Source organism: Polypterus senegalus, chromosome 1 (assembly GCF_016835505.1).
Source record: "Polypterus senegalus isolate Bchr_013 chromosome 1, ASM1683550v1, whole genome shotgun sequence".
Lineage (NCBI taxonomy): Eukaryota > Metazoa > Chordata > Cladistia > Polypteriformes > Polypteridae > Polypterus > Polypterus senegalus.
Genome location: NC_053154.1, coordinates 278,698,363 through 278,723,766, shown reverse-complemented (window position 1 = coordinate 278,723,766; position 25,404 = coordinate 278,698,363). Strand labels below are relative to the sequence as shown.

Sequence of the window (25,404 nt, the reverse complement as noted above, 5' to 3'; positions counted from 1 at the left end):
TAACTATATCAGTAGAATGCTTATACAAAAGAATTATTCTAATGATCTAGCGTCCTAAAGTCACAATGAAGTGTTAATAAATCATGCAATATATATTTTTTTATATTTGGTTGGCAGGAGTCATTTAATATTATAGTTGGTTCCTTTGTGAGAATTACGGTTTAGAAGTAATAACCTTCAATAATTCATTTTCCTAGTTTCATGCCTATGAAACTGGAAAGAACTTGAAATAAAGAGACAAAATATAAAAGTTTTAGAATTATTAATGTGCTAGAATCTTGAATGTCGTTTGGCAGCTAGTTGCATTTATTAATGTAAGTTATGGAATTAATCAGAATTTTTTAGCATTAACTTAACGTTCTATAAATAATATGTAACTCCTAAGTCAGTATAAAGTCCTTTCTGAATTAGCTGTTGTGAAAATCACTGGTTTACTTAAAAAGCCTGTTGGTTACGAGCTACATTAAGTGATACATTATTCTGTAGATATCCACTCTCAAAAAGATAAATTAAAAGGATACACCTGAGGATATTGCCTCATTAAATAATCATAGTACAAAATTGTCCTCATGAAACTTTCATTATAAGAACTAGCATAGCAAGATCAATAAGCATTAAGGTAGGAGGCAATAGATTTTATTGATTTGTTTTACTGTCTTCCAAACATCTAACCCCTTATTCTTTGTGTACGTGAACTTTTTTTTATCAAGTATAATGCAATCTTAAGCTAATAATCTATAAAAGAATGTTTATACACTAACTGTGTAAGCCCGTGCTGTAAAAATCCCGAGCTCCTAGAAACTATTGAAATTGTCCTGAAAAAAAAAATTGAAATGCAGAGATGACAGGTGATTGAAAGGAACTACTCTGGGCAGGGGATGAGGTTCTATCTCTGATGTTGTCCCACTTGTCTAGTTAAGTAGGCACTCATGATATTATTTTTATTGTCCCCGCAGGCTTTTCATTCAATGTCATACACCTTACAAAAACTTTACGGTAAACAACATTCCGTATAAAAAAATCTTGTCGCAATCTTTAATCAACATGCCCTGAACTGAGGATTCTTCTACTTCTATTTTGACACTTTGCATTTGTCTCAATGTGCAGAACACCACATACAACTGTCCATGCCCAAAAACTGGTTCCGGCAAATAAATTCCAACGTGATTTAATGTTTGACCTTGTGACTTATTAATAGTCATTGCAAAGGCTCGGTTTATGGTAAACTGTTGCTGTTTCAATCTGAAAGGTAATCCAATTTTAGATGGATATAAATCAATTTGAGGAATCAACACTGTATCACCTTCAGATGATTGAGGAACTTCTGCTTGAATTATATTTTGTTTCAAATTTGTAACGACCAAGCAAGTTCCATTACATGGGCCACGCTTTATATTTAGGTTTCGAAGGAGATGATAATACATCCTGCTTTCAACGCAAGACTATGATTTTGCATTCCAGATGGTGTAATGCTGTTCAAAACCTCCACAGGAAAGTTGTGTCTTTCCTGGTCGTCATCAGTTACAATGGAATCATCACTTAGATAAATAACATATTCACCATCAATGATGTCAATTACTTGATTGTAAGTTATTCAATGACATAATTTTTTGAGCACTTAATAGCTGGCTTGGCAAAGGACTGTGCCATCTCCTTAGAGATTCTGTCTCCAAATATTTGATTACTTTCTTTATTAACTGTTTTTATTGAGAATTTCAAAAAACAAATTGCATCACCTTTCTACAGAGTCACCTCCATTGGCGGTGCAATTTTCCCAGCATCATACCAACTTTTTAATACTTGAATTACCAGAGCCTACGAAAAAACTTGTAAATCCGTCCCACCTTAAATCGCATCTTAAAATCGTTCACAGCTCTCCACCAGCGTCTTTTGTCATCTAAATGTGCTGATAAAAATCAGGCTTTAAGCAGCCAGCTATTCCATCCCCCCACCGACTTAGAACGTGCACAAACTTCTCCCAGCTCATGCCTTAATTGATTTTCTGGGAGTGAAGTGGAGTTTTAGACTGGAAATTATAGTTTGTTGTTTGGAACACACGCATTTCATGTCTGTTCCGTTTCTACAGTAAGCTGTGTAAACACATTGTTAAAACAGAAACGTTTTTTATATTCTACTAGTAGATGACAAAATGTAGGCATAAACTATATAATGTATGAAGCCTGAAGTATCAAACAAATACTTTCACAAAAGCTACAAATCTAACACAACAATTGCACTTTTATTCAAAAATATAACTGCAGAAACAAAAAGCCACCTTAGCATGCGACATTGACATCCGTTTATTATGGGTGCCTCCATGGCGCAATAGAATCAGCTGCCGAATGGGAATCAAAAGGTTGCAAGTTCGATCCTGCCTGACTAAGTAAACTGCTCTTAGTCTTACTATTTTAGAATAAAAACATACATTTGATTTCAGTCTGTAACAGCCGGTGTAATTTATGATACTTGTAAAGGTTAGCTTTTTTTTTTTTTTAGTCAGTTTTATTATCTCGGCCGCGTTCACAAGCCCAAACACACCACACCCCTGCATCTTTTCACATAGACGCGCTGTAACAGAGGTAAACTCAGCTCCCTTCTACATCGGAGCAAGAATGCACACATACCATTGCTTACATACTAAAGTGTCAGCAGGCACTTTTCGTGGCATTACACGTGTATTTTTTGAGCATGCCCTCTGCACACTACTTGTGACTTTAGGCTTTAGGAAGTAAGTAAATAAATAAATGTAAATCGTGTCATAAAATGATTTCTTCAAAACGTCGAATGTTATTTATTTGGCACGGACATGCTCAAAAAAGACAAGTTCTATCTTGGTCTCATCAGACCAGAGAATCTTCAGGTGTCTTTTAGCAAACTCCATGCGGGCTGTCATGTGTCTTGCACTGAGGAGAGGCTTCCGACAGGCCACTCTGTCATAAAGCCCTGATTGGTGGAGGGCTGCAGTGATGGTTGACTTTCTACAACTTTCTCCTATCTCCTGACTGCATCTCTGGAGCTCAGCCAAAGTGATCTTTGGGTTCTTCTTTACCTCTCTCACCAAGGCTCTTCTACCCCGGTAGCTCAGCTCTAGGAAGGGTTCTGGTCATCCCAAACGTCTTCCATTTAAGGATTATGGAGGCCACTGTGCTCTTGGGAACCTTAAGTGCAGCAGAAATTTTTTTGTAACCTTGGCCAGATCTGTGCCTTGCCACAATTCTGTCTCTGAGCTCTTTAGGCAGTTCCTTTGACCTCATGATTCTCATTTGCTCTGACATGCATTGTGAGCTGTAAGGTCTTATATAGACAGGTGTGTGGCTTTCCTAATCAAGTCCAATCAGTATAATCAAACACAGCTGAACACAAATGAAGGTGATCTCAAGGATGATCAGAAGAAATGGAAAGCACCTGAGTTAAATATATGAGTGTCACAGCAAAGGGTCTGAATACTTAGGACCATGTGATATTTCAGTTTTTCTTTTTTTAATAAATCTGCAACAATTTCAAAAATTCTTTTTTGTCTGTCAATATGGGGTGCTGTGTGTACATTAATGAGGAAAAAAATGAATTTAAATGATTTTATATTGCAAATGGCTGCAATATAACAAAGAGTGAAAAATTGAAGGGGGTCTGAATACTTTCTGTACCCACTGTATGTAATCGCCATTTTATTAAAATCTCCAATACATATGCTAAAATATTGTAACACTGCACAGTGCTGGGCAGTGCCTTACCAGTGGATTTGTTTAGGTTGGTCATTATTCTTAGAAGGACTGCTCACTTTAGCCACCCTAGAATGGTGACTGTGCAGACTCACCCTTTTATAAGCTCCCCTGCGGCTTTCAGTCTTGGGTAACAAAGCAATAAAAAGCTATTTGAAATTTATAAATAACACTACTATAGTGATACATCCAGTCCTAATGCAGAATATTTTGATTTTAGTAAAATGATTGTTTTGGACCTTTTAGAGTTTACATGGGGGGATAGCAATGGCTTCTGTGTTTATTGACTTATCCTCTGCTGGTTACTAATCAATGGGATGGTCTTAGGAGGACTGCAGTCAAGTATTTTCAATGGCCAGAACACTAATAAGTTAATGGCATGTTCTCTTTAGTTCCAAAATTGCAAAGCAGGAAATTCTCATCCCCTTCCCTCTGAAATCTTCATAATGTGTGGGATGAGGTGGTAAAAGCCTGGATTTTAACACAACCTCTGTCAACCTAAATTTTTTCTGAATTACTAAAATGGTAATTTTATTTTATAACTTAAAATTGTATGCCCATCTTAAAAAGGGCCAATATTGCTATTAAGATGAAAAGAGTACAGTGTAGATGTCACAGTGTCTGAAGCAAAGTGCTGACTGTTATGTGAATAGAGATAGAGATAGTGGTATCTGCATTGCCTTTGCCATCTCCTGTGCTAAATTGCTAGCTTCTTAATTGGTTCAATGTTGTTTTAAGCTAGCAATTGCCAAACTGTAGCATTTAATTCTTGTCTATCCTACATCACCAAAGTACAGTGAGATAACACTGGTAACAGAATCCCTTTTGCAGCAGGTTTTTACCCAGATTGTAATCACAGCATGGTGTTTTAATCCCAGCTATTCTTCAGTGATTAAAAGTTACTTTAAGTAAAAATCTGATCAGGATTATTTGAATAGCAAACGTTATCTAAGAAAAGGTTAAACTGCAAGTTTAGAATATTGTCTTAAAAAGCAGTTCAGTTAAAGAAAGCATGCAGGGCATTGTGCAAAATGCCCTGTGGTAACTGGTGGGGTCCCGTTACTGATCCGGCATTGGCTGAACACTAAAATCTTAGTCAGGTACTGTGGAATATACAATAAATTATCTATAGCTGCCACTTAACAAATTGTAGGTACATCCTAAGTAGAAGCCTTGCTCTTTTGACCAGCATCACACAGAACAATTACTTTTCCTGATACACTCTTCGACACAGTGTGTGAAAAACACCTACAACTCTGCTCTGATTAGTTCACTCTGAATGCTGACTCCCTCCTTCCATTGGCCCCTGCACACTTCTACTGACTGCTGGCCATTGAAGTTGCCTTGGTTTCATTACCACAGATTCACCCGGATAATGGGCTTGTTTATTTATTTAAAAAAAACAGCAACACTGTACCTTAAGTGCCTAATATGACTTTTACTTTCCTATTTTATGTGTCACAAGAAACAAGAAAACAGCAAATACTTGCACAAACTATTGAAACAAGAAACAGCTGCTTCACGCCTTTTCAAGTCTGACCACAGTTGGGCTCCAATTTATTCGTTTTCTATTAAAATATTTGCCTTCTTTCTGTAATTCTACTGTTATAAAGGATCTTAATCCTTGATATCCAAGAACTTGCAGACTTCTGTCTTCCAACCCCAGTTATAAATGTTTTCTACTCTATGCTACAAATTTTTCTCACATACTCAGTAATGGCCTCTGATAATTTATAACACCCTGACATGTTTTTAAAATGTATTTTTAGGGACACCCCCCCAATTTTGTTCAGTTTGGGCCTGGCTATCTGCACAAAACAACTCGGCTTTCATTGGATTAATTTCATTAATATTTTGTACACATTCTTAAGTGAAGATTTCTCAGGAGAGCTCAGTTCATGCTGTACAAATTTTTGAAATTTGAAAAGACTCAAATTTAAAGGGCATTAGCAATTTTTTAATTATTTATCTTAAAATGGAGAAACATTATGTACAACATTCATTACTGATTAACTTATTCTTTGAATCTTACTGTGAGAGAGGTTATTTCAACTTTTACATTTCCCTGTTTTATGTGTTTTATAGCCAACCATTATGGCAAAACAAATTCTTAATTCAGGTTATTAAAATGCCAGCTATGACACTCATGTGGCCAGGAACTTTCTGTAAGGTTAACATAGATTTTAACTCTCCCATTAGGTACAATGAATATAAAAAGTCTACACAGCCCTGCCAAAATCTCAGATTTTGTGTAATAAATGAAACCGTAATAAATCCTGTAAGAACTTCTTTCCACCTTTATTGCAGAGTTGCAATATTTACAAAGAAGGTGAATATAAATCAGAAACTGTTTAGTGAAAAAAGGAAGAAAAAAAATCATTGTTGCATTAGTGTGCATACCATTTAATAATCAAGGATGTGGCAGCATTCAGAACTAACCAATCACAATTAGTCTCATCTCAAATAGTAGTTAATATACTCCCGATATCAATTAAAGTGACTCTGACTGAGCTCAGATAATGTTTGGCTGTTCCTGTAGGATTATTCTGATATCCTCTTGGTTGCAACATACTCCAAAAGCCATGGGCTGCATAATGGTGATCATATCATTGAACGGTATCGATCAGGACAGGAATGCAAAAAAGTATCCAGAATGACTCTTCCAAGATCAGGATATCCCTAGAAGATTGATGAAAAAAGACAAGGAGAAAATTGCAATATAAACAGAGAATGTGAAAACAAATCATGCTCTAGCAACAACCATTTGTTTTCTTCATACTTGTACATTTTCTAACTTGTTTCCTTTTGTAGTTACAAACATTTCACTTTTGTTGTAAAACACCCAATTCCAATTTAGAAAGGGTAATTGTAAAAGGAGTTTACAGCAAGTTAACTAACAAGTTTAGGTTATTTGGTGATGCCTTTCCCAGACAGAAAGACAATATAATGGAAGAACAGGAGCATGTAGAGTGGCAGCACCTTTTTCCAGCTGTTGTGGTTTATGTTCCTGTGAAGTTACCTGGGAAATACTGTGCAGGCAAGCAATACTGCTGTGGAGCACCAGGGCCTTCACTGTCTGTTAGGGACTTTGTCGTTTCCAGCCTACACACCTGGCGTGCTAGAAGTATTTCCATGTTGAACTTTAAAAGAAGTCTCCATGACCTGGCCAAGTGAGTTTGTACTCAGGAGAACTAGAGTGGCAAGAGCTCACCTGGTGTGCGAAGAAGATAAAAATGTGTTTTGTGAGGAAGATGTTCTGTTAGGGCAAATATGTAATAAAGACATTATTATTGTTTTGTGCTGTTATTTTCTTTGCCAGGTGGTGCACAAGACCCTTCCGATTGTTTTACAAATTATTTGTATAATATCTTGAACTTTGTATGTTGAGGGGACTCAATTTACAGAGCAAACTACTGAGTCCATGAAGCTGTTCACACAACCGTTTATGTAAAGTGCAGTATACACAAGTTTGTTTTTTTGGTGGGCAAATTAAATTTAAAAATCACATGATTTACAATTAATTTGTTAACTATATTAAAACAAGGTGATCAGTAGACATTGCAGACAATGTTAGAAAGAGATGAATGTCATTTGGCCAAAATGACAAGTCTTTTAAGTGATAAACATACTGAGGCTTTTGTGTTGACCAGCTTTTTCCGTGGCTTAACGTTTGCTTAGATTAGCTGGGAACTGAAAGAGCATATTTCAAAAACTGTGAGAAGATTTAATACATATAGGTAACAAGGAAAAGGGGAAATTAACACCAGCCTAAACAACTACATTCCATCCATTGCATGCATGAGCACTAAATTATTTATATTTCTTTCTCTCTGCAGATGCTGCTGGTCCAGTTAGGGGTACAATGGCATATCTTTTATGCAAACAGGAGAGCAAATCACTACTCTTCCATACTTGTTTCTGTGTGTTTCCTACATTTATATCTATTTCTTGTACAGTTCAGCAGGATTACATTTGTTTTGTCTTCTCGGTTGTACAGTACATTATTCTTGCAAAGTATATTATCTAATATCTCTTATGTCAATGTTATTTAATACTGGATAATGAAAATGCAAACTTTACAGATAAGCTTAGATCATTCTGTTAGTCAAGCATGTTTGCATAGCTAATTGATAAGCTGTCTAAATATTTTAGCAGACTTATCCATAAGTCACCAGGGTTCCCACTTTAATCAGTAAGTTCATTCTATGCCTTATGTGAAGTACCTCCTAGTTTGTGCCTTAAATGTACTTATGCCTATGAATAAATGATTCAGTACTCAACTGAAATAATTCTGGTGGTTTAACTTCATCATTGCTTTGATTAGTGTGAACATTTGTGTCCCTACCATCTGTTAGCCTTCTCTTTTAAAGTCTGAAGAGTCTTAGTTCCTTTAGCCTGGCAGAGGAGCTTGTGGTGTATCTTGTTTTCTATCGAGGTGATCAAAAATGCACATACTGTAGCAGTGTAATATGGAGTTTAATGTTCCCACTTTTTTATTTGTTTATAAACTAAGCAGATTTATTTGTGAAAATCCTACCTACATCATATACTGTATGACAGTCTTCTATTTATTTTTGTCGTCATTTGCAAATTACTTGCTTGATCACTGAATTTGTATATGTTTTGTTAATGTAAAGTGTAGCAGTCACAGCACATACTTCGTCTTTAAAAGCCTTGAGTATAATCAAAGTCCCTGAGATTCATTAGCATTGCTAAAATGTTTCAGGCTGTATTGGAAGATTAAAAGGAAGTCTTACTGTAAAAATCTGTAGTCTGTAGGCAAAATCCAGTGTGTCGACACATGGATTCTAATAGCAGATATCTTAACAAGCAAAAAAATATTAAAATAGCCAGCCAGACTTTGCTCCTGATGTTTCAGTTGAACAGTCCAAACACTGAAATAAAAGAAGATAACTTTCAAGTATGGAGTTTAAAAATACAACTTGCCTGTCAGATTTTGGTACATTATTTGCTGAGGTTTGCAGACCTGACTGGTATAAGGGTATTCAGGTATCTTATAAAGAAAGTGGACATTGTCAGTCTCATAGACCTCATATACAGTACATCAGTGACTGTAGTTGAAAGCTTAGCAGTTTGCATTCAGACACTCATAAAGCAACTGCCTCATATCCACCCCCCTAAAATTTTTTTAACTTTTTGAAATTATCAGGCTGTTCATTTTATTTGAAGCAGATTACATATTTTTGAATTCTAATGGATGATATGTGTACATAGTTCTGTTTTGCCATAAAATCTTAAATCATTGCTGTAATGTTAGCTTGGGCATATACAGTAAAAGTCTTCTGTAGCAAGCACCATGATATAATACATGTGTGTTGATATGCTGACATTTTAATGCAGTCATTATGGACTTAATTTGTCCCTTTGAGATACCTGTAATTTTATATCATGTTTATAATATTTAACAGATTATGTTTCTTGTATTGATAAAGTTACCATTTTTTTGTTTGGTATTAGTAAGAGGGAGACCGAGTTCAGGGGATTATATTATAGAACAGGCAACAACAGCAGGTTGTTTGTGTGTGTGTGTAAAATGGTTTGAGTATTTAAACTAGTTTAAACATTGGGCTGAGTTTTCAAACACTGGCCAATATATGACCTACTTTTAAAAGTGATCGACATCTTAAACAGGTTTAGATGTTTCAGCTTTTTTGTTTTTGTGGAAGTTACCAAAATCTAGGAGCCATCAGATTATATAATACTTATGGTGCATTCTTTAAATGTAAATATTGATCTTTAAGCAGTCTGTAATGGCATTCTTGGATATATATTATTTTTTAATTTCAGGGCCATCATTAATCATTTTAATCCAAAAATTGAGTCCTATGCTGCTGTGAATCACATATCCCAGCTATCTGAAGACCAGGTAGGGATGAAACATTTTTCAGATTGCAGTATATTTTATCCCTGTGTTTAATTATTTTTAAACTGAATATTTTGTACCTGCCTTATTTTTGGGATGTTAATTTTTATTGCAACTTGCCACCGTGCTAATGTTTTTTGTCAGTATTCTGTGCATTTAGATGCATATTTTCACTGATTTGTTTGATGTAATCTTGACTTTGATAAGTGCTGCATGAATTAAAAATTAATTGATTTTTTGGCATGTTAATGACAAAGCATTTGCTGCTGTCTTCACTTTAACAATTTTAAATGAGTTATCTGTGATCAAAAACTATGCTGCAATGACAAACACAAAACCTTATGAGTTTAAAGATTTACTTGTTCATGCCGCTCTTTTTCCAGTCTTTCTGGCTTTTCAAATGTTAATTATCACTGGCAGTTTTAGCTCCCTACATATCTTCTGAGAGGCCAGTGACAAAGGTTCAACATAAAATCTAGCATGAAAATTACCACCCTTTGGGTATTTTTGACAGGATTTTACAGTACTCGTTAAGATAATTCTGGTGAAAGAGTTTCTAATGGTGTTTTAATGAAAGTATTTATATGCAGCTCCTATTGCTAGCTGGGGTGCTGTTAACAAAGTAATATACGAATATAGGAACATCATTTAGTATTTCAATATTTGAAAACTGCTTGCTGTTATTCCTTATTAAAGTACTTGTCAAACTTCGTTGTTGCTATAGAAGTTTAAAATACACTGACTCCTCCTTAGTTATGCCCTCTTTATTTTGGATTTTGACGCTTGTGCAACACTGAAGCATTATGACACCATATAGATGTAAAGTTATAAATTAAGGTCTCTAATCCTTGCACAGCTATGTATCCTAATATGTTGTTTGTTCTTGATTATAGACTTAAAACTCCCATTCATATCCTTAACTCTGCAAGTCTCAATCTTAAGTAAGCTGGGGGATAAAAATGGCAACATTGTAAGATCATGTATTAATTTAAAATAGTGGTTCTTGTTAATGTTCTTAAAATGTTTTATAATGAAACCTCCCAATTTGGTAGATGTGGGTATATTTTTTAAACCACTTTGATCATTTGTAGTCAATCAGTACTTTAGTAAACCATCATTCAAACAGATAAACACGTCACATAGATAATCAAGCAAAACATAGTATATATCCTTATTTACTATACCTCTATGTTTATACTGTTATTTTAGAGGGAAAACCCTAAACAAAGTAAAGCATATCACAAAAAGGTGCCCTGTGCCATTTTTTTGTAACCGATTCAAAAATAATAACTCAATTTTGTGTCAGTTTAGCCTAATTTCATCCTTTATACTTTCTTTTCTGAAAAGTTACTCTAGCAACAGCTTCTAGAGTATGTTGTCTTACACTCATGGGCTTACAAATTGCCCCTGCATTCTGCTCCTTGTACCCCTAAAAGACTTTACATAAAGGTAGTTTTTAATTCAGGTTGAGGAATTCACCCTGGCGATTTTAATTTGCATATGCATTCACAAAGCTGTGTAGTTCCGGCAACATAACATAATCACCACTGATGGTTTAAATAAAGACATTTGACAACTGTCAGAAGGGGGATGTTGTCAATTTGTCATTTTAATTAGGTCAAAAAGTGGTCCTAAAAAGAAAATTTATGATTGCAGGAGGCCCAAGCCATTGTGATATCTGCATAGGTTTTCACTAAAATACACCTTCACCCCAAAATCTAAAGATGTGGTCAGGTATAAAGGTGGCCGTAGATTTGCTTTGTGTGAGAAGCGTGATTATGTGGGTTAGTGTGCCATTAAATGGGCTTGCACATGGTCCAGGGTTGTTTCATGCATTGTGCTATGATTGCCTCTTACCTTGTTTTGAGTTGAATATTCAGTTCAATAAATTTATGAATGAAGAGAGCACAAAACTTTACTTGTATATAAGTAACAGTGACATACTGTATATACACGTAACTCTCCAGGAACACTATATTGGTCAGTAACCTCAGTACAGAAATTAATTATACTTCATGGCATTTGTGTAGGTAATATCAATCTTGAGCTAACTTTGGAAATTTGCCCACCCAGCCCAGGTATTCCACACTCTGCTGTGGCATGAAATAGTTTTGAAGATTTATAGTACTAGTCAAAAATCTGGACACATCCAGATATTTTCATGTTTTGATGGAAATTTATACCATAATAAAAGGAAGGGGAAGTACTAGATGCACAACTTTTTAAAAGAGTAAGCACATCAGATTCCATTGTTTGAGAAACAAATGTCTTACAGGTCCTCAGTTGGCTTCTTCCTTAAACACATGCCAAATACCAGTGTCATCTACAATAGAGAAAAGATTAAAATGGGCAAAAGAACACAGATATTGGACAGAAGGTGACTGGAAAAGTGATCATCATCCTGGAGTCATGTTCTGTGTTGTAGATCAGACTGGTAATTTGCACGTTTTTAAAAAAGAAGCCAAATGAGAACTTGTTAGGAGTTTGTTTCTCAGACTACAGATTCTGATGTACTTATCCTCTTATTCAGTTTTGCATCTGTGTCTTCAACTTCTTTTTCTTTCCTTGTTAGATCCAGTATGCCCTCTTTTCTAAGTGCAGTAATATACGCCTTTGTGTGAAACTAATTTTCTTGGTAACTGTCACACATTTATTCTGCAAAAAAAATTTTTCTTGAAAAGGGAGTTTCATTTTGGCCATTTCTGAACTTTACAAATTTCATTCCCTTACACCCGAAAGGAGCAGAAAATCAGCGGTGAAACAGAGGTTTCTCTACTAGCCAATTAGCTTATCCTTGATTAATCCTTTGAAATGCTAAGGGTGGTTACCATTTGATCACTTGGAAGGAATGGCTCCTGAAAATGGGAATATCCAGTCATATGCAAATAATAAATTAAAATCTGTAATTTCAAGCAGTAATAGCCATACATATTGCGTTATTGGTATGTTGATAAAGCTGGTTTCTTCCTTAAATACATGAAAATAACGGTGTCATTTGCAGCAGAGAAAAGATTACTCCAGGATACTGATCATAATATGCTTTTCCAGTCATCTTTTATCCAATGCCTGTGTTCAATGCCCATTTAAATCTTTTCTGTGTTATTCTGGTGTGTGTTTAAGGAAGAAGCAAACTGAGGACCTGTAAGGCCTGGATTTCTCATACTACAGGCTCTGATGTATTTATTCTCTTATATAGGTCTGCATCTGGGCCTTCCTATTCTGTTCTAGTATTAATTTCTGTCAAAAATATCAACATTTCTAAGTGTGTCCAGCCTTTTAACTAATATTGTAGTTGAGGTATGATAAATGTGTAAAATTAGATCTGTTCTGGGTCATAACAGCTCTATTGTAAACATACTGTGAGCTAGAGTACTGACAAGTATAGTTAAGCATGAAGATACTGATTCTGATGAGAGTGTTTTTGTGATAGAAGCTGCATGCTTTCATTTGTGGGAAAATGTTCAGAAGTTATTTCATTCAAATATATTCTTCTCCACACATAAAAAATTGGTGTTCACACTTTCTCTGCAGTGTAAAATGAAACTGCCCCTGCAGAACACAGTCCTCCTGCTAATTATGCAGGTTGTGATCTTGCCATTGTTAAACCTAAATGTTCTTTTAGCCATTAAGGGGCATCATAGAATAACCCAGACCCAAGCAAACGTTCTTGGTTATTAGTTACAACTCCATATAATGATATGTAAGTGATCATGGATAAACTATAATGTATGACATTTTCAGCAATTATTGAAACAATATAGAAGGAGAGTTTTGACCAGTATATTCAAGAGGCAATATAATAAGCCAGTATTGGTTTATATCAGATTTATATTTATCAATTAAATTACAATTCTGAAAATATACTATGAATAGGGAATATGCAAGTATGACAATATTTTTAGAATTTGTTAACAGGCATTTGCTCCAGCAGAGAGGACTGTCAGTCCCATTATCTTTGGACACATACATTGATGGGAAGTCAAGCAAAATGACACCTTTTATTGGCTAACTAAAAAGACTGCAAGCTTCTGAGGCAACTCGGGCCCCTTGTTTATGCAAGATTACATACTTTTGCATTAAATATTGAGAGCACCGAATCATATAGACAGAGGCTGATCAGAAATACATTTCCTTAGCACTGATAAATGAATCTTCTGGCAGTACTGTAAGTTACTCAGAAGTATTCAGTTACGTTTATTTAAAGTTACATTAAAGCTCCAGGTATTTAATTGCCAAAAAAGCACAACTAACAGACATGCATTGTTCTGGTTGAAAAATGTTAGTTACAATTTATTCAGTGTTAGGGTATATGAAATTGTAACAATTGATGGCAAAAACATTTCAGCAAAGCACCTGGATTGTTGAGTTTTCAGGCTATTTTTAGTTATCTGCATTGTAAAATAAAAGATGTGACAGTGGTGTTTAACATATTTTGTTTGAGACAAAGGACAACTAAGTAGTATCTAATTACATGAGACAAGAGTAATAGAAAACATTTCATGAGTATGGACTTCAGTGACAAGAGTGATATGATTCATAATAAACAAGACTACTGTATTTGATACACATACTGTATTTATAAGCAAATAAAGAGAAGGGGTATTGTTCATATGAAAACAAAAATATAATTATTTTCTGTTTCTCAGTATGGTGGAAGATACCCTGTAACTGTAATCATTTCATAATAAGTTCACATGCATGAATTTTGTTCAGTTTTAATAAAATAAGAGTATAACATTCCCAAACATTCAAACTTTTTATAAGCAATGCATTAAAGCTTACAGGAAAAAACCAACAATCATGCACTTAATGATGATCAGCTTTATGACGTTAGGATGTGACATTATAACTCTATAATGACACTATAACTCTTATCTATAAAATGTAAAGTCATGTTTCATTTATTGTTTTGTCTCATTTTCTAACGTAAAGTTCAGTGACAAATCATTTTCACAATTCCTTATTTCCTCTGTTATTAAATAAATAACACCAGACCACACTATAATATCACTGATGAGCTAATGATAGAACTTACTTTTTTTTAATGAGAGAGTTCCAGGTTTTTGCTTTTTTTAAGTTAAGATTATAATGATCCACCCATTCGAATTCCTGTGCTTATCCAGTTTAGGGTCTTGGGGACCCTGAACCTATCCAGCACAAGGCAATATTGTTGGTTCATTTCAATGATCTATATAACTGTAGCTGCATAAGCTAACACTTAGATGCAAAATCCTGACAGATATCAGCATTATGTGTGTGCAGAGAGCTGATGACCATAAATGTACAACACATACAATGTGGCCTTGAAGAAAGAAGAAACATGGTTGTTTTGAACCACGCAGACTAGTCATGCAGCTTGATATCCTCAAGGCAAAAATTTCCAACAACTGCAGTTGTTAAGTTTAACACCCCTGTATGACTAGAAGTCGTGTACTGTCTATTTAAGGAGACTGGTGCTTCATCAGACCTATTATTGTCAAGAATCACAAATTATTGTTTAACACTAGAATCTACACTAGAAGTCTACAAAAAAAGTCGTAATCCCAGGCCACCTTAAATTCCTTCACACCTCTCCATCTGTGTCTTTGTTTTTCAAATGTGTCAATCAGCACAAGCAGCAAGCAGCCTGCTATCCCATCCCCCACCGACGCAGCAGAAGTTCTATCAGCTCTATCAGTTTCTTTTTCTGGGTGTGAGGTGCCTGGAGTTATATAAGGTAAATAATATATTGTTATTTGGAATACCGTATATACTCACGTTTAAATACTCCTGTGGATAAGTCGGGACTTGATTTTACTGGTATTTTATAATGTCGGTCATATAAGTCGAATGTGGAAAACTCGCACTATTGGTCTAACACCCACCTGAGAGAGTAATCACGGAGCACACTTACTTTTTTTTCTATGCATTGTGCCTCTGTGACCACACAGTAATACCCAACCTATCCTGAAGCGACGTTTGCACTGTTTGTGTTTTTTGTATATTACACCCTCATAAACCTTTATCGTAAGAGCATCCCTTATCTACGATGGAGCGTTTGATCAGAAGAAAGTATGAAGCTAATTTTAAATTAAAAGATGATGAAGTGGCGAAAGAAATTGGTAACTGCACTGCTGCAACAAAATTCCATGCATCTGAGAAACTGGTGTGAGATTGGAGAAAGCAAGAAGATGTAAAAAAAATAAAATAAATAAGTGTTGCATTTTTGAACGGCCGTATAAGTTGAGGTCTGATTTTTATGATCGATTTTTCGGGTTACAAGACCTGCCTTATACGGATGACAGGAAATGTGAGGCAAGAAATTTTTAACACATACCTAAAACAGAAACCTTTTCCATGTTATAGTAGTAATGACATGAAGTGTATAATGTGAGAAGACTTTAGTCCAATTATCAAATAAACATGTGCACTTTTATTCAAGAATATAACCAAAGGGGAAAAAAAATCATTCATTTTACATGTTGCTGTCAATGAGCTAAAAACCCAAGCTGAAATGTCAATCGACAGAAAGTTGATATGTCTTATTTGATGGTGCAGAGGTAAGAACTGCTGCCTTGTAACCAAAAGGTTGCGGGTTCAAGCCCAGGTGCTACTCGTTTTGAACAGTATAATAAAAACATACATTTGATTTGAGTCTGTAACACCCAGTGTAAATTTTGGCTGCTTGTAAAAGTTAGCACTTTTTTTTATTATTCAGTTTTATTCTGCCAGTGACATTCACGTGGTACAGCGAACTTGCCTCTCCCTCTCTGAGTTGATGGTGTTTATCTCCATTCTTTTCTCAAGAGCAGCGATGACCATAGTTGGTGCTGTGGTTGATGCCTGCTCAGAACTATTTATTGTACCGGCAGTCAAAGATACGATGCCCCGTGACTGCTATCAGACTCTCATGTGGTATTTGCGATTTGACAAAAAAGACACCCATGCAGAACATGTTAAAAAATGACAAATTTGCATATGGAATGCTACTCTTTATTTAGGAAAAGATCCCAGTTGTCCCAAGACTTTCTGAAACTGTGGTCATAAAGCTTATGGAGCCGTTTCCGGACAAAGGCAGAACCGTAACAAAAGACAGCTTCTTCACAGCGCTTTTGCTGGCTAATAGACTGCTGCATCACAACACAACTCTGCTTGGCACCATAAAGTAAAATGGGATGGGAACTACCACCTGCAGCTAAAGTCACTTTAGTACGCGCGCAATTCTCCACGTTAGTGTTTAGATCTGACAGTGCCATGCTGACAGTGTAAAACTGAGATGCAAATTAGCTGAGAGCATAATGCTGTAATCATTAGATATTCAAATCAGAGTAGTTACACAAGATTGTTGAGGGGTAAATTACTTTGAAATCAGCTTGCATAGAGCTTATTCTAGTTGCAGTTAGGACTACTACATTGGGCAGGATTTAAGAGTGTACAGTAGTGGGGATTCAGTTTCATTTTAGAGATCAAATCATTGATAGCTTAAGTGAACTAAGAAAAAATTTCATTAAAGTAATTGGTGGAAGAGGAAAGACAAACAGGATGTTAGAGGAAGAAGAGCAAGGAATAACTTAAAAGTTGACATTTATTATGCTGAAAGGATGGAATTTATTAGATTCTTTATTTTGAAAGATTAGAAAACTAATAGAAATCATAAGGTGTTGGTTTTAGCTATTGTCTCAAGATTATGGATGGTGTTTGCCACGGATACAAGTTAAGCTTCTTGGTCTGTACTTTTCCAAATTTTTATACCAATATGCTATCTTCCAGTCTTTCCAGTCTTAGCATTTAACATTTTCATAAAATTGCATGTTAAAGGTTAAAGTATAATACTAGCTGTTTTAAACACTCTTTGGCAACTGTTGTCCACTTACTTGTTTTTAGCTTTCTTAATCTTTATATCTGTAGAAATTAGCATGTTGTTGAGTTACTCAGAATAAAAAAAACACCTCAGAGAACTCTTAATTAAAAGAATACTGTTCTTATTTTCATTTAAAATCTCTCAAGATTGTGTACATTGAGCAGAGAATCTTTTAAAATATTACAAATACTTCATCCAACCTTGATATTCTTGTTTTGCAGATTCATATTTTGCAGAGTTCTAGTAATACTATATACTAGGGCTGTCAAATTAGCCTAAAAGTAATGTTTGAATATTCAAATTAAAATAAAAGTAAATATCTGAATAAATTTAAATGTAAGTTAATTATTGTAGTTGTTACTTTTACATTTGTTTGTGTTTTTTTTTTAATTTAATGTTTTCATTATGGTAACGGCTGAAGTGGCAGCCACAGCAAGAACAAACACCAACTGAAAAAAAAAACTTATTTAAATATAAGAACCAGTAAAATCCCAAGCAAGTGCAACCTATAAAAGGGAAACATCAGCACCACAGTCTTGTCTTCAGTCTAGTATTGGCAGCTGGGAGCATGAGTTCTTGTCATGAGAGCATGCCATAAAAATAAACACGAAATGCTGAAATGCTTACAAGCCACATGCACTGGCACTGTGCTTTGCTAAATTATTAATATTTTGACTTTTTTTTTTTTTACTCGCATGGTGAGTTGCATCAGTCCTGTTTTCCACATTCCACTGGCATCCTGCACTACAAATATGTTCTGAAGTACCTTGCTGCTACATGGACAGCTGTAAGGAACAGGAGTCAAGACTGAGATGTAGCCCAAAGGAAAACACTTCTTTTGATGGCACAGGGCTCTTCCCTAGGAAGAGTTGAGTACTGGGGGTGAGGGGTAGTCAGTTCAGATCAGACTAACTGGTTTAAGATCAGGAGGAATACAGGTTGGTTAGTAATACAGCAACAGCGTGAGAATATCAAGTGATGTAAAAGAGCAGGCAGGTTGAAGGTGGAATTGTTTTATTGTTATTGTGTTAATCTTTTGGAGGTGTCCAACAGGCAGCAGCAGGGTACCATCTATTGTGGCACTCGGAATAAAAAGTCAGCCCTCACAATCTGTCTACTTTTTTCTCCTTTACAGATGTAGCAATGTAAAGGTGGCCTGAATATTTTTAATTTCACTTAAATGTTTTAGGCACTATGTTTCAAGCCAGCAGCCACATAAGTGTTGGCTTAGGTTGACACTAACGAGACCCTTTAAAGTGGAGATTTTAAAGTGTAAGTATGTGTAAAGTATAATAAACAGAAAATTAGAATCATAACAGTTATTTGCTTTAATGAGAAGGTCTTAGCATTAAACAGCAGTCAGGAATCTCGGGTTTAAGAGTGAATGGGACAGAATCAGATACAAAATGATACGTTTAAGGTACAAGAGAAAAACTTCTCTGAGTACACTAGTAGATCAAGGTGCAGAATAGTGGAAGAAAAAAAAACTGTGTCAGGAAATGGTGTTGGTTGTATGTTTTGCTAGTGAAGATAAAAATCTAATTATAAAAGGCTAACCATTCAAAATTATGAAAAGGATGATTGCGTAATGCATTTGGAGTAGCTCAATGTCAAATTAGTATGGGCAAAACAAACAACAATTCATTTGCAATTGTATGTCAGCTTTTACCTTTGAATAAAATAACAATTAAATAGCAACATTGAATCAGACAGTACTACTTTATTCCAATTTTAAATTAATTTTCTCATTTAGAAAATGGCAGTAGAATATAGTCTTGATTTGTTGGATTTCTTACATGCTATTGAGGTTTTGGTTTAGTCTGTATAAGCAAATAAAACTTATTACTGTCTGCATCAAACTGTATTCTTAACCTGTTATGCTACACATTACATTTTTTTTTTTATGTGTCCACATTTCCTTTGAATTTGTTTTTATATCATGCTCATGTTAGGATGACAGAAAATGCGAGGCAAGAAATGTTGAACACATAACTAAAACAGAAACATTTTTCATGTTATAGTAATTATTGACAAAATCTAAATGTCAAATAAACACTTTCACAAAAGGTATAACAAAATAAGTGTGCTTTTATTCAAGAATTTAACAAAGAAAAAGAAATTGTTCAATTTACATGTTATTGCCAATATAGAAAACTGAAGCCCAACTATCAGTCGATACAAACTAGATATGTCTGCTTCACTTGCGCAGAGGTGAGGACTGCTGACTTATAATCAAGAGGTCGCGGGTATGATCCTGGGTCCTTCCTACATTTACTATTGCTATTATTATCATATAACAAAAACATACATTTGATTTGAGTCTGTAACAGCCAGTATGAATTTATGGTACTTATAAAAGTTAGCGCTGAAGGTATAAAAGCAGACACACAAACGCAGCTCAATCATTTCTTCTTGGTGTCTTGTTGAGCAGAAACTGCAGTGTCTATGGTGGATGTTACTTTTCCTCACACATGGACATTCACATCAACATGCCATTAGAATAATTTTTTTATTCAAGAATCCAAGAATAAAACTGAATAAAAAAAATCATTCAAGTGACATCTTGATATGAATGTCCGTGTGCAGGGAAAAGTAACATCTTTTACAAGTCCCATAAATTTACACAGGATGTTATAGACTCACATCAAATGTATGTTTTTGTTATACAATAATAATAGCAGTTCACTACTCAAAGCGCTAAATTCAGGGAAAATACGGGTATTTAACCCGTTATCTCAGCACTGCTAAATGGTAGCTTATCCACTGCGGCATCTGTGCAGATCCATGATGGAGCAGTGCTATGACTGTGACAACTAGTTGAAAATGAAACACTCAAATACACACACGTATGCGAATGTCTTTTATTTTATACCTACTGATAGTTGGGCTTCAGTGACATTGTCAATTGAGCAATTTTTTTTCTTCTGTTTAATTCTTTGATAAATGCATTCTTTTTTGTTAAGCATTTGTGAAAGTGTTTCTTGGATGTTTCACACATCCTACACTTCACGTCAAAATTATGTTGTTATTACTATAACATATGAAAACATTTTCTGTTTTAGCCATGTATTCAGCATTTCTTGCCTCGCATTTCCGCTGTCATTCTATATTTACACAGATTGCTGTAGACATGGAACACACATGAAATGTATGTATTTCAAATGCTGCATTACCTCTATTATTCCTTACAACCGCATCGCCAGATAAAACTATTCAACACAGACTTAAACTGTGAGGCTTGCAGCAGGGCAATTCCTTCATCTGACTGAATAGGGGGGTGGGCTGGTGTAGTAGGCTGCGTTCTGCTAAACCACCAATTTGCAAAACAGAAGCGGGCTATTAGCACAATGATAAGGAACTGCAAGTTTCTTGGCGTATGTCAGGAAAATTTAAAAAGGTCAGAGATAACGAAAAATTCATAAGCTTGGGGTTAAGAGCATAGGTGACCTCATTTGCCAGAAGCAAACACGCCTTTAGTAAAGAAGATAAAGTGAAGATCAAGCTTTTCGACAGACCGGACAATCAGCATTTAAGGGAATAATTATTTTGTGGTCTCTAACTCTTCAGCATACTGTATTTCAAAAGCACATACCAAATATAGCCCTAACAATGATTCAAGGTATCTGTTACATAAAGTCTGGAGTTTTAAGGTGATCTTATCAAACTAGGGTTTTTTTTAGAAAACTGTACTTTGCTTTATTGATTAATGCTGCACTTACATACTGTAGGACTTTTTGGAGTTCCCAGTCTGTTGGATTTACATGAACTTCCTGTCTAATTCCTGTCTAATTTTTGGGAGAAATGTAATGTTGCTCTTCTGATTGCTAATTGGTCAGCACAAAAAAGCAATTAAAGAATAGTTTTAATATTTTTAATAAAATAAACAGCAAACTAAAAACATTAAAAGGATTATTGTGGTCGAAATTGTAGCTGCCCAGGTTATTTTTATGTTTATTTTTTTACCTTGACTGAGGTGGAAGGTCAGTATTACATGACAACTTGGAAATTTCAGGTAGCATCATTTCTCCAAAATATCTGTCAGTCAGTTCAAAGGGCATTCACATTAAATTTCTGACTGTGAAACTAGTAATTTTCCAGCTGTTTGATTTTAGAAGAATATAGCATAACACAGCTCTAATTCAACTTGCTAGTCAGATGTTAATCTTTATGAGCACTCATGTATACTTTGTAAGTTACTAATTATGGAACTGCAAGTCTTTGCATTTCCATAGTGCTCCACTGTATCCAAGGTACAAATCTACGGAAGTCCAAGAAAAGAAACTGTTCAGTTACAGTTTGAAGAGGAGTATTTGCTGTTACTGTTTTTATTTTTCTGTTATTTTTGGGAAGTTCTCTGGTGGTTGTGAGGATGCTTGCTACTGTGATATCAATGTGTACATGATCATAATTAAAAATTGTGTAAAAATAAGTAAACTGTATTAAATGTATTTGAGAATGTTATGACAGTTGTCTTCCCTGGTCTAAACAAAGCCCAGTCTCTGTGAAGCTGCCTTTGTGCCGTGACATCCTGCAATCAATATTGATCAATTAATTAAAAATACTCCTTTTTAAAGCAATATACTGAATTTATAGGTTAACAAGCAGCGATATTTATTAATTAGCAAGGGATAAGCATTGATTCAAGGCTGAAATGTTGAAAAATAACAGGGTTACCCAAAAGATTTTGCACTGCTTTCTATACTTCAGTAAAAACTAATGGCATATGTCTTCATCTTAGCCTGTGGTTCATTTAAATATCCCTTGTGTTGCAGCAGTTTTGTGGAAGAATCAATTTCCTAGTACATGGGCAGTGGCAGTGTGTGGTGATGTGCATTTAAAACAGCAGAATATTTTTAATTTCTTGTGGTATAGGAGGAATCAGTAACAAAACCACAAGTGGTTAAACTGTATACAGAGACAATGTTGTTGATAAAACCACAGTTGTTAGATTTCATGAATTGTAGGTTTCAGGAAAGACCAAGCTGAGTTCACTGATGCATCTCACTCTCTGACAAGCAAGTAGCACTAGTAATTCTGTTGTTTCTTCAACATGCTAATGAACCAATTTAAAGGACATGTGAATTACACCTAGCAAGCTTGCAAATAAGTAAGATGGGTTGAAATCTAAGTAACCAAAGTAAACTTGAAGTTTTTTATTTGACAAATGAATTGTCCACTCCTTTTTGGAAGTCTTAATTTTCATAGTGGTTTCAAAGTATGCATATTGAAGGTTTGTTCACTATTTTCAAGAATGCCATGTACTATGCAGTCAGGGTACATTTAAGGTATCTATTTTATTCCTGTATGCATAGCCCTTTTATCTTGTAAAAGTTTTCTGTACTTTTGTACTTTTCCCAAAGATTTTTTCTATATTACTGTTAAAATATAATAGAATGTATCAAGAAACAGAGTATTAACATCAAAATGACAGTCTTTTTAGTTGAGTGTACATTTGATTAAATGTCCATGCTTGCAGATTTAATATGATCCTGTTGAATATTTCAGTAGTCTTATAGATCTTGTCACTAATGTGTGGTTCAGTAAAGTATAATTATTCTTGCTGTACCTTCCAGAGTCTGAGATTTCTAAAATGTAAAATGTGCCTGTTTTCCTGAAGATTGATAGACATATAGTTGCTTTGCTTTAGTCTTTTAGATGTACTCTGTCGTGTAGGTCTAAGTCACTGACTGAAAGTAAAAAGTCATGATGATCCATTGCACTTTTATAAGATTTGTAATGGCCCTTTTGTAGGTGGAAGAAAAATCTAAAAAAAAGCTTTAATGAGTATTTAATTTTGTTGGATAATGTTTTAAATGTGAGCATTTTCTCAGTTTTTCAAAGGATAATTTCTTTTTCTCATGCTACTGTTTTAAAGACATTAAATTGTGCTCTCACTGTTTTCTGAAAAGAAACCTTTTTAGCTTTCCATTATTACTGAATATACCTGTGATGGCTGACTGTTACATAGAATTTAATCACTACCACAAAATACTGCATAGTAAGTTATGTCACAGTTATTGGAATCCAAAGCTTTCAAAAAGTCATTATGCCACACTGAAAGTGTGACTGTTGTGCATAAATCACATTGAAAATATTTTAGTTGATTTATTTTTGTTATCAGAAACAGACATTAATGTACAAGTGTAATTAATGTAAAAATAATCTACTGTGTGAACTTGCAAAGTATGTAGAAATCACTGGTGCAACTTTAGTTGATATAGTTGACCTCAGTGTACAACATTGGCTCTGCAGTAAGTACTGATCATCTTATATTTTACAAAGAGGTAGACTTGTTTTTACTCAAATGTGCCTAATAGCATTTCAGAGTATTTGACCTTTGTAAAAACAGTGGATGCATTGTTCCAGTCTGTGGAGTCCTGGTAACTGGGAAGTATAACAGTTTCATGTTTTTCACATTGTCAGACTGCTTTGAAGCACCAATGTGGGTTACTGTTGCCATGTCCACTGCCATTCATGTAACATCAAAGTAATGTCACACATTATGTAATCTTATACACCTATTTAAAATGGTGGTGTACAGCTTCTAGCATCCAAGGAGCAGAATCATTTCTTTAATAAACAATAAAGATTAGTACATTATTTTCTTTTGTTTGTTTTAACATTAAGTTATGATGCCATTTTATTGTTTACTGACTCTTTGCTTGTGCTTAGATAATGATCCTGCCTGTCCCTATTTGTTCCTTCTATCACCTGGTCCTAGTCTGTTGCTCCAGAATTTCTCCAAACACCTTTCTCTCTGTAATTGTTATGGATTAAACATGAGAGGAGCAGCAGTTTAAAACACTGTTTATTCGGCAAAACAACACACATGTAAATCACTAAAAAGCCAAATGTGTACATATATGAAAACAGTTCGCACAAAGCATTAAAAACTAATAGCAAAAGTCTGTATACATGATAAGAAATCTGTTCTAACGTTCAATACAAGTAAATATATTATAAGTAAACCAGTTTGGAAGGCAAATTCAGATTGACCTTGGTGATGAACAAAAAGTAGAAGGTGTGAAAACTATACCATAATGCATTGTTTTTTGACATAACTGTTAGGCCTTTCTGTTTGCAGTTACATCTCGTTACTTCTAAGCTAAACATATAGTATATAATATATAAAATAATAATTTACTCTTCATTATGCTAACAGTTAATCCTATCAGAAGATTTGAACATTCAAGTTGTCAATGATGGGAACACAAAGAAGAGTGTGACTTGGATTCAGAGCAGACAACTTTGTATCGAAAATTATGTACTGGTTGTGAATTGTCCATTACCAATGGCATATTAGAACACAAGGTTGTTTATACGTGTACCTGGTATTACAGTACCTTATATCACCAGTCACCAACCAAATTTTTGAACCCAAAATGTAGTTGGGCTTAAGCTGTCCCAGGAAACCACAGCAGGCACCAGTGTTAAGGCTAAGTTAATTTCTCACACCAGAAGAATTTTTCTATTTCAGAAAAGGTCAGAAACAAAGTTTAAAAGAATCTTGTTGAAGACATAAACAGTGGAGCTGACTATAAGGAGCTAATAAAACTATTTTAGCCCTGTTGTTTTATATTTAGGAATTGTAGTTGAACAGCAAACTTAATAGAAGCCATTAAGTTAAAGATTTGGTCTTCCATGCAGTGTCAATGTCACCTTCATCTTGAGAGTGCATGAACTTAATTAAGCAGTTCAGTAGACCAAGATCCAGCAGTAACACTACTTGAGCTGTACCAAAAATTGAGTTTGAACAAGATTAACTCTAGGGCAGGGGTGCCCACATTTTTTCGGCTTGCGAGCTACTTTTAAAATGACCAGGTCAAAGTGATCTACCTACATTAAAAATGCTATATATGACGCAGAGGCACGTGTAAAATCAAGATAGTTTTTATTTCTCTCTTCAGCCGTGGGGCACGTCTTCCCCGTGTACTCCCGGCCCAACACAGTCCCAAAAGCAC

At 35.0% G+C, this 25,404-nt stretch overlaps 1 protein-coding gene across 3 annotated transcripts in view; it reads left to right on the top strand.

The window, feature by feature from the left end:
* armh3 (armadillo like helical domain containing 3) overlaps nt 1–25,404 on the top strand; it is a 196,803-nt gene that overhangs the window by 112,010 nt on the left and 59,389 nt on the right. For all 3 annotated transcript variants that reach the window (XM_039775147.1, XM_039775131.1, XM_039775140.1), the window contains one exon: nt 9,528–9,606. In XM_039775147.1, the coding sequence (XP_039631081.1) occupies nt 9,528–9,606 (79 nt within the window). The remainder of the gene's footprint in view (nt 1–9,527; nt 9,607–25,404) is intronic.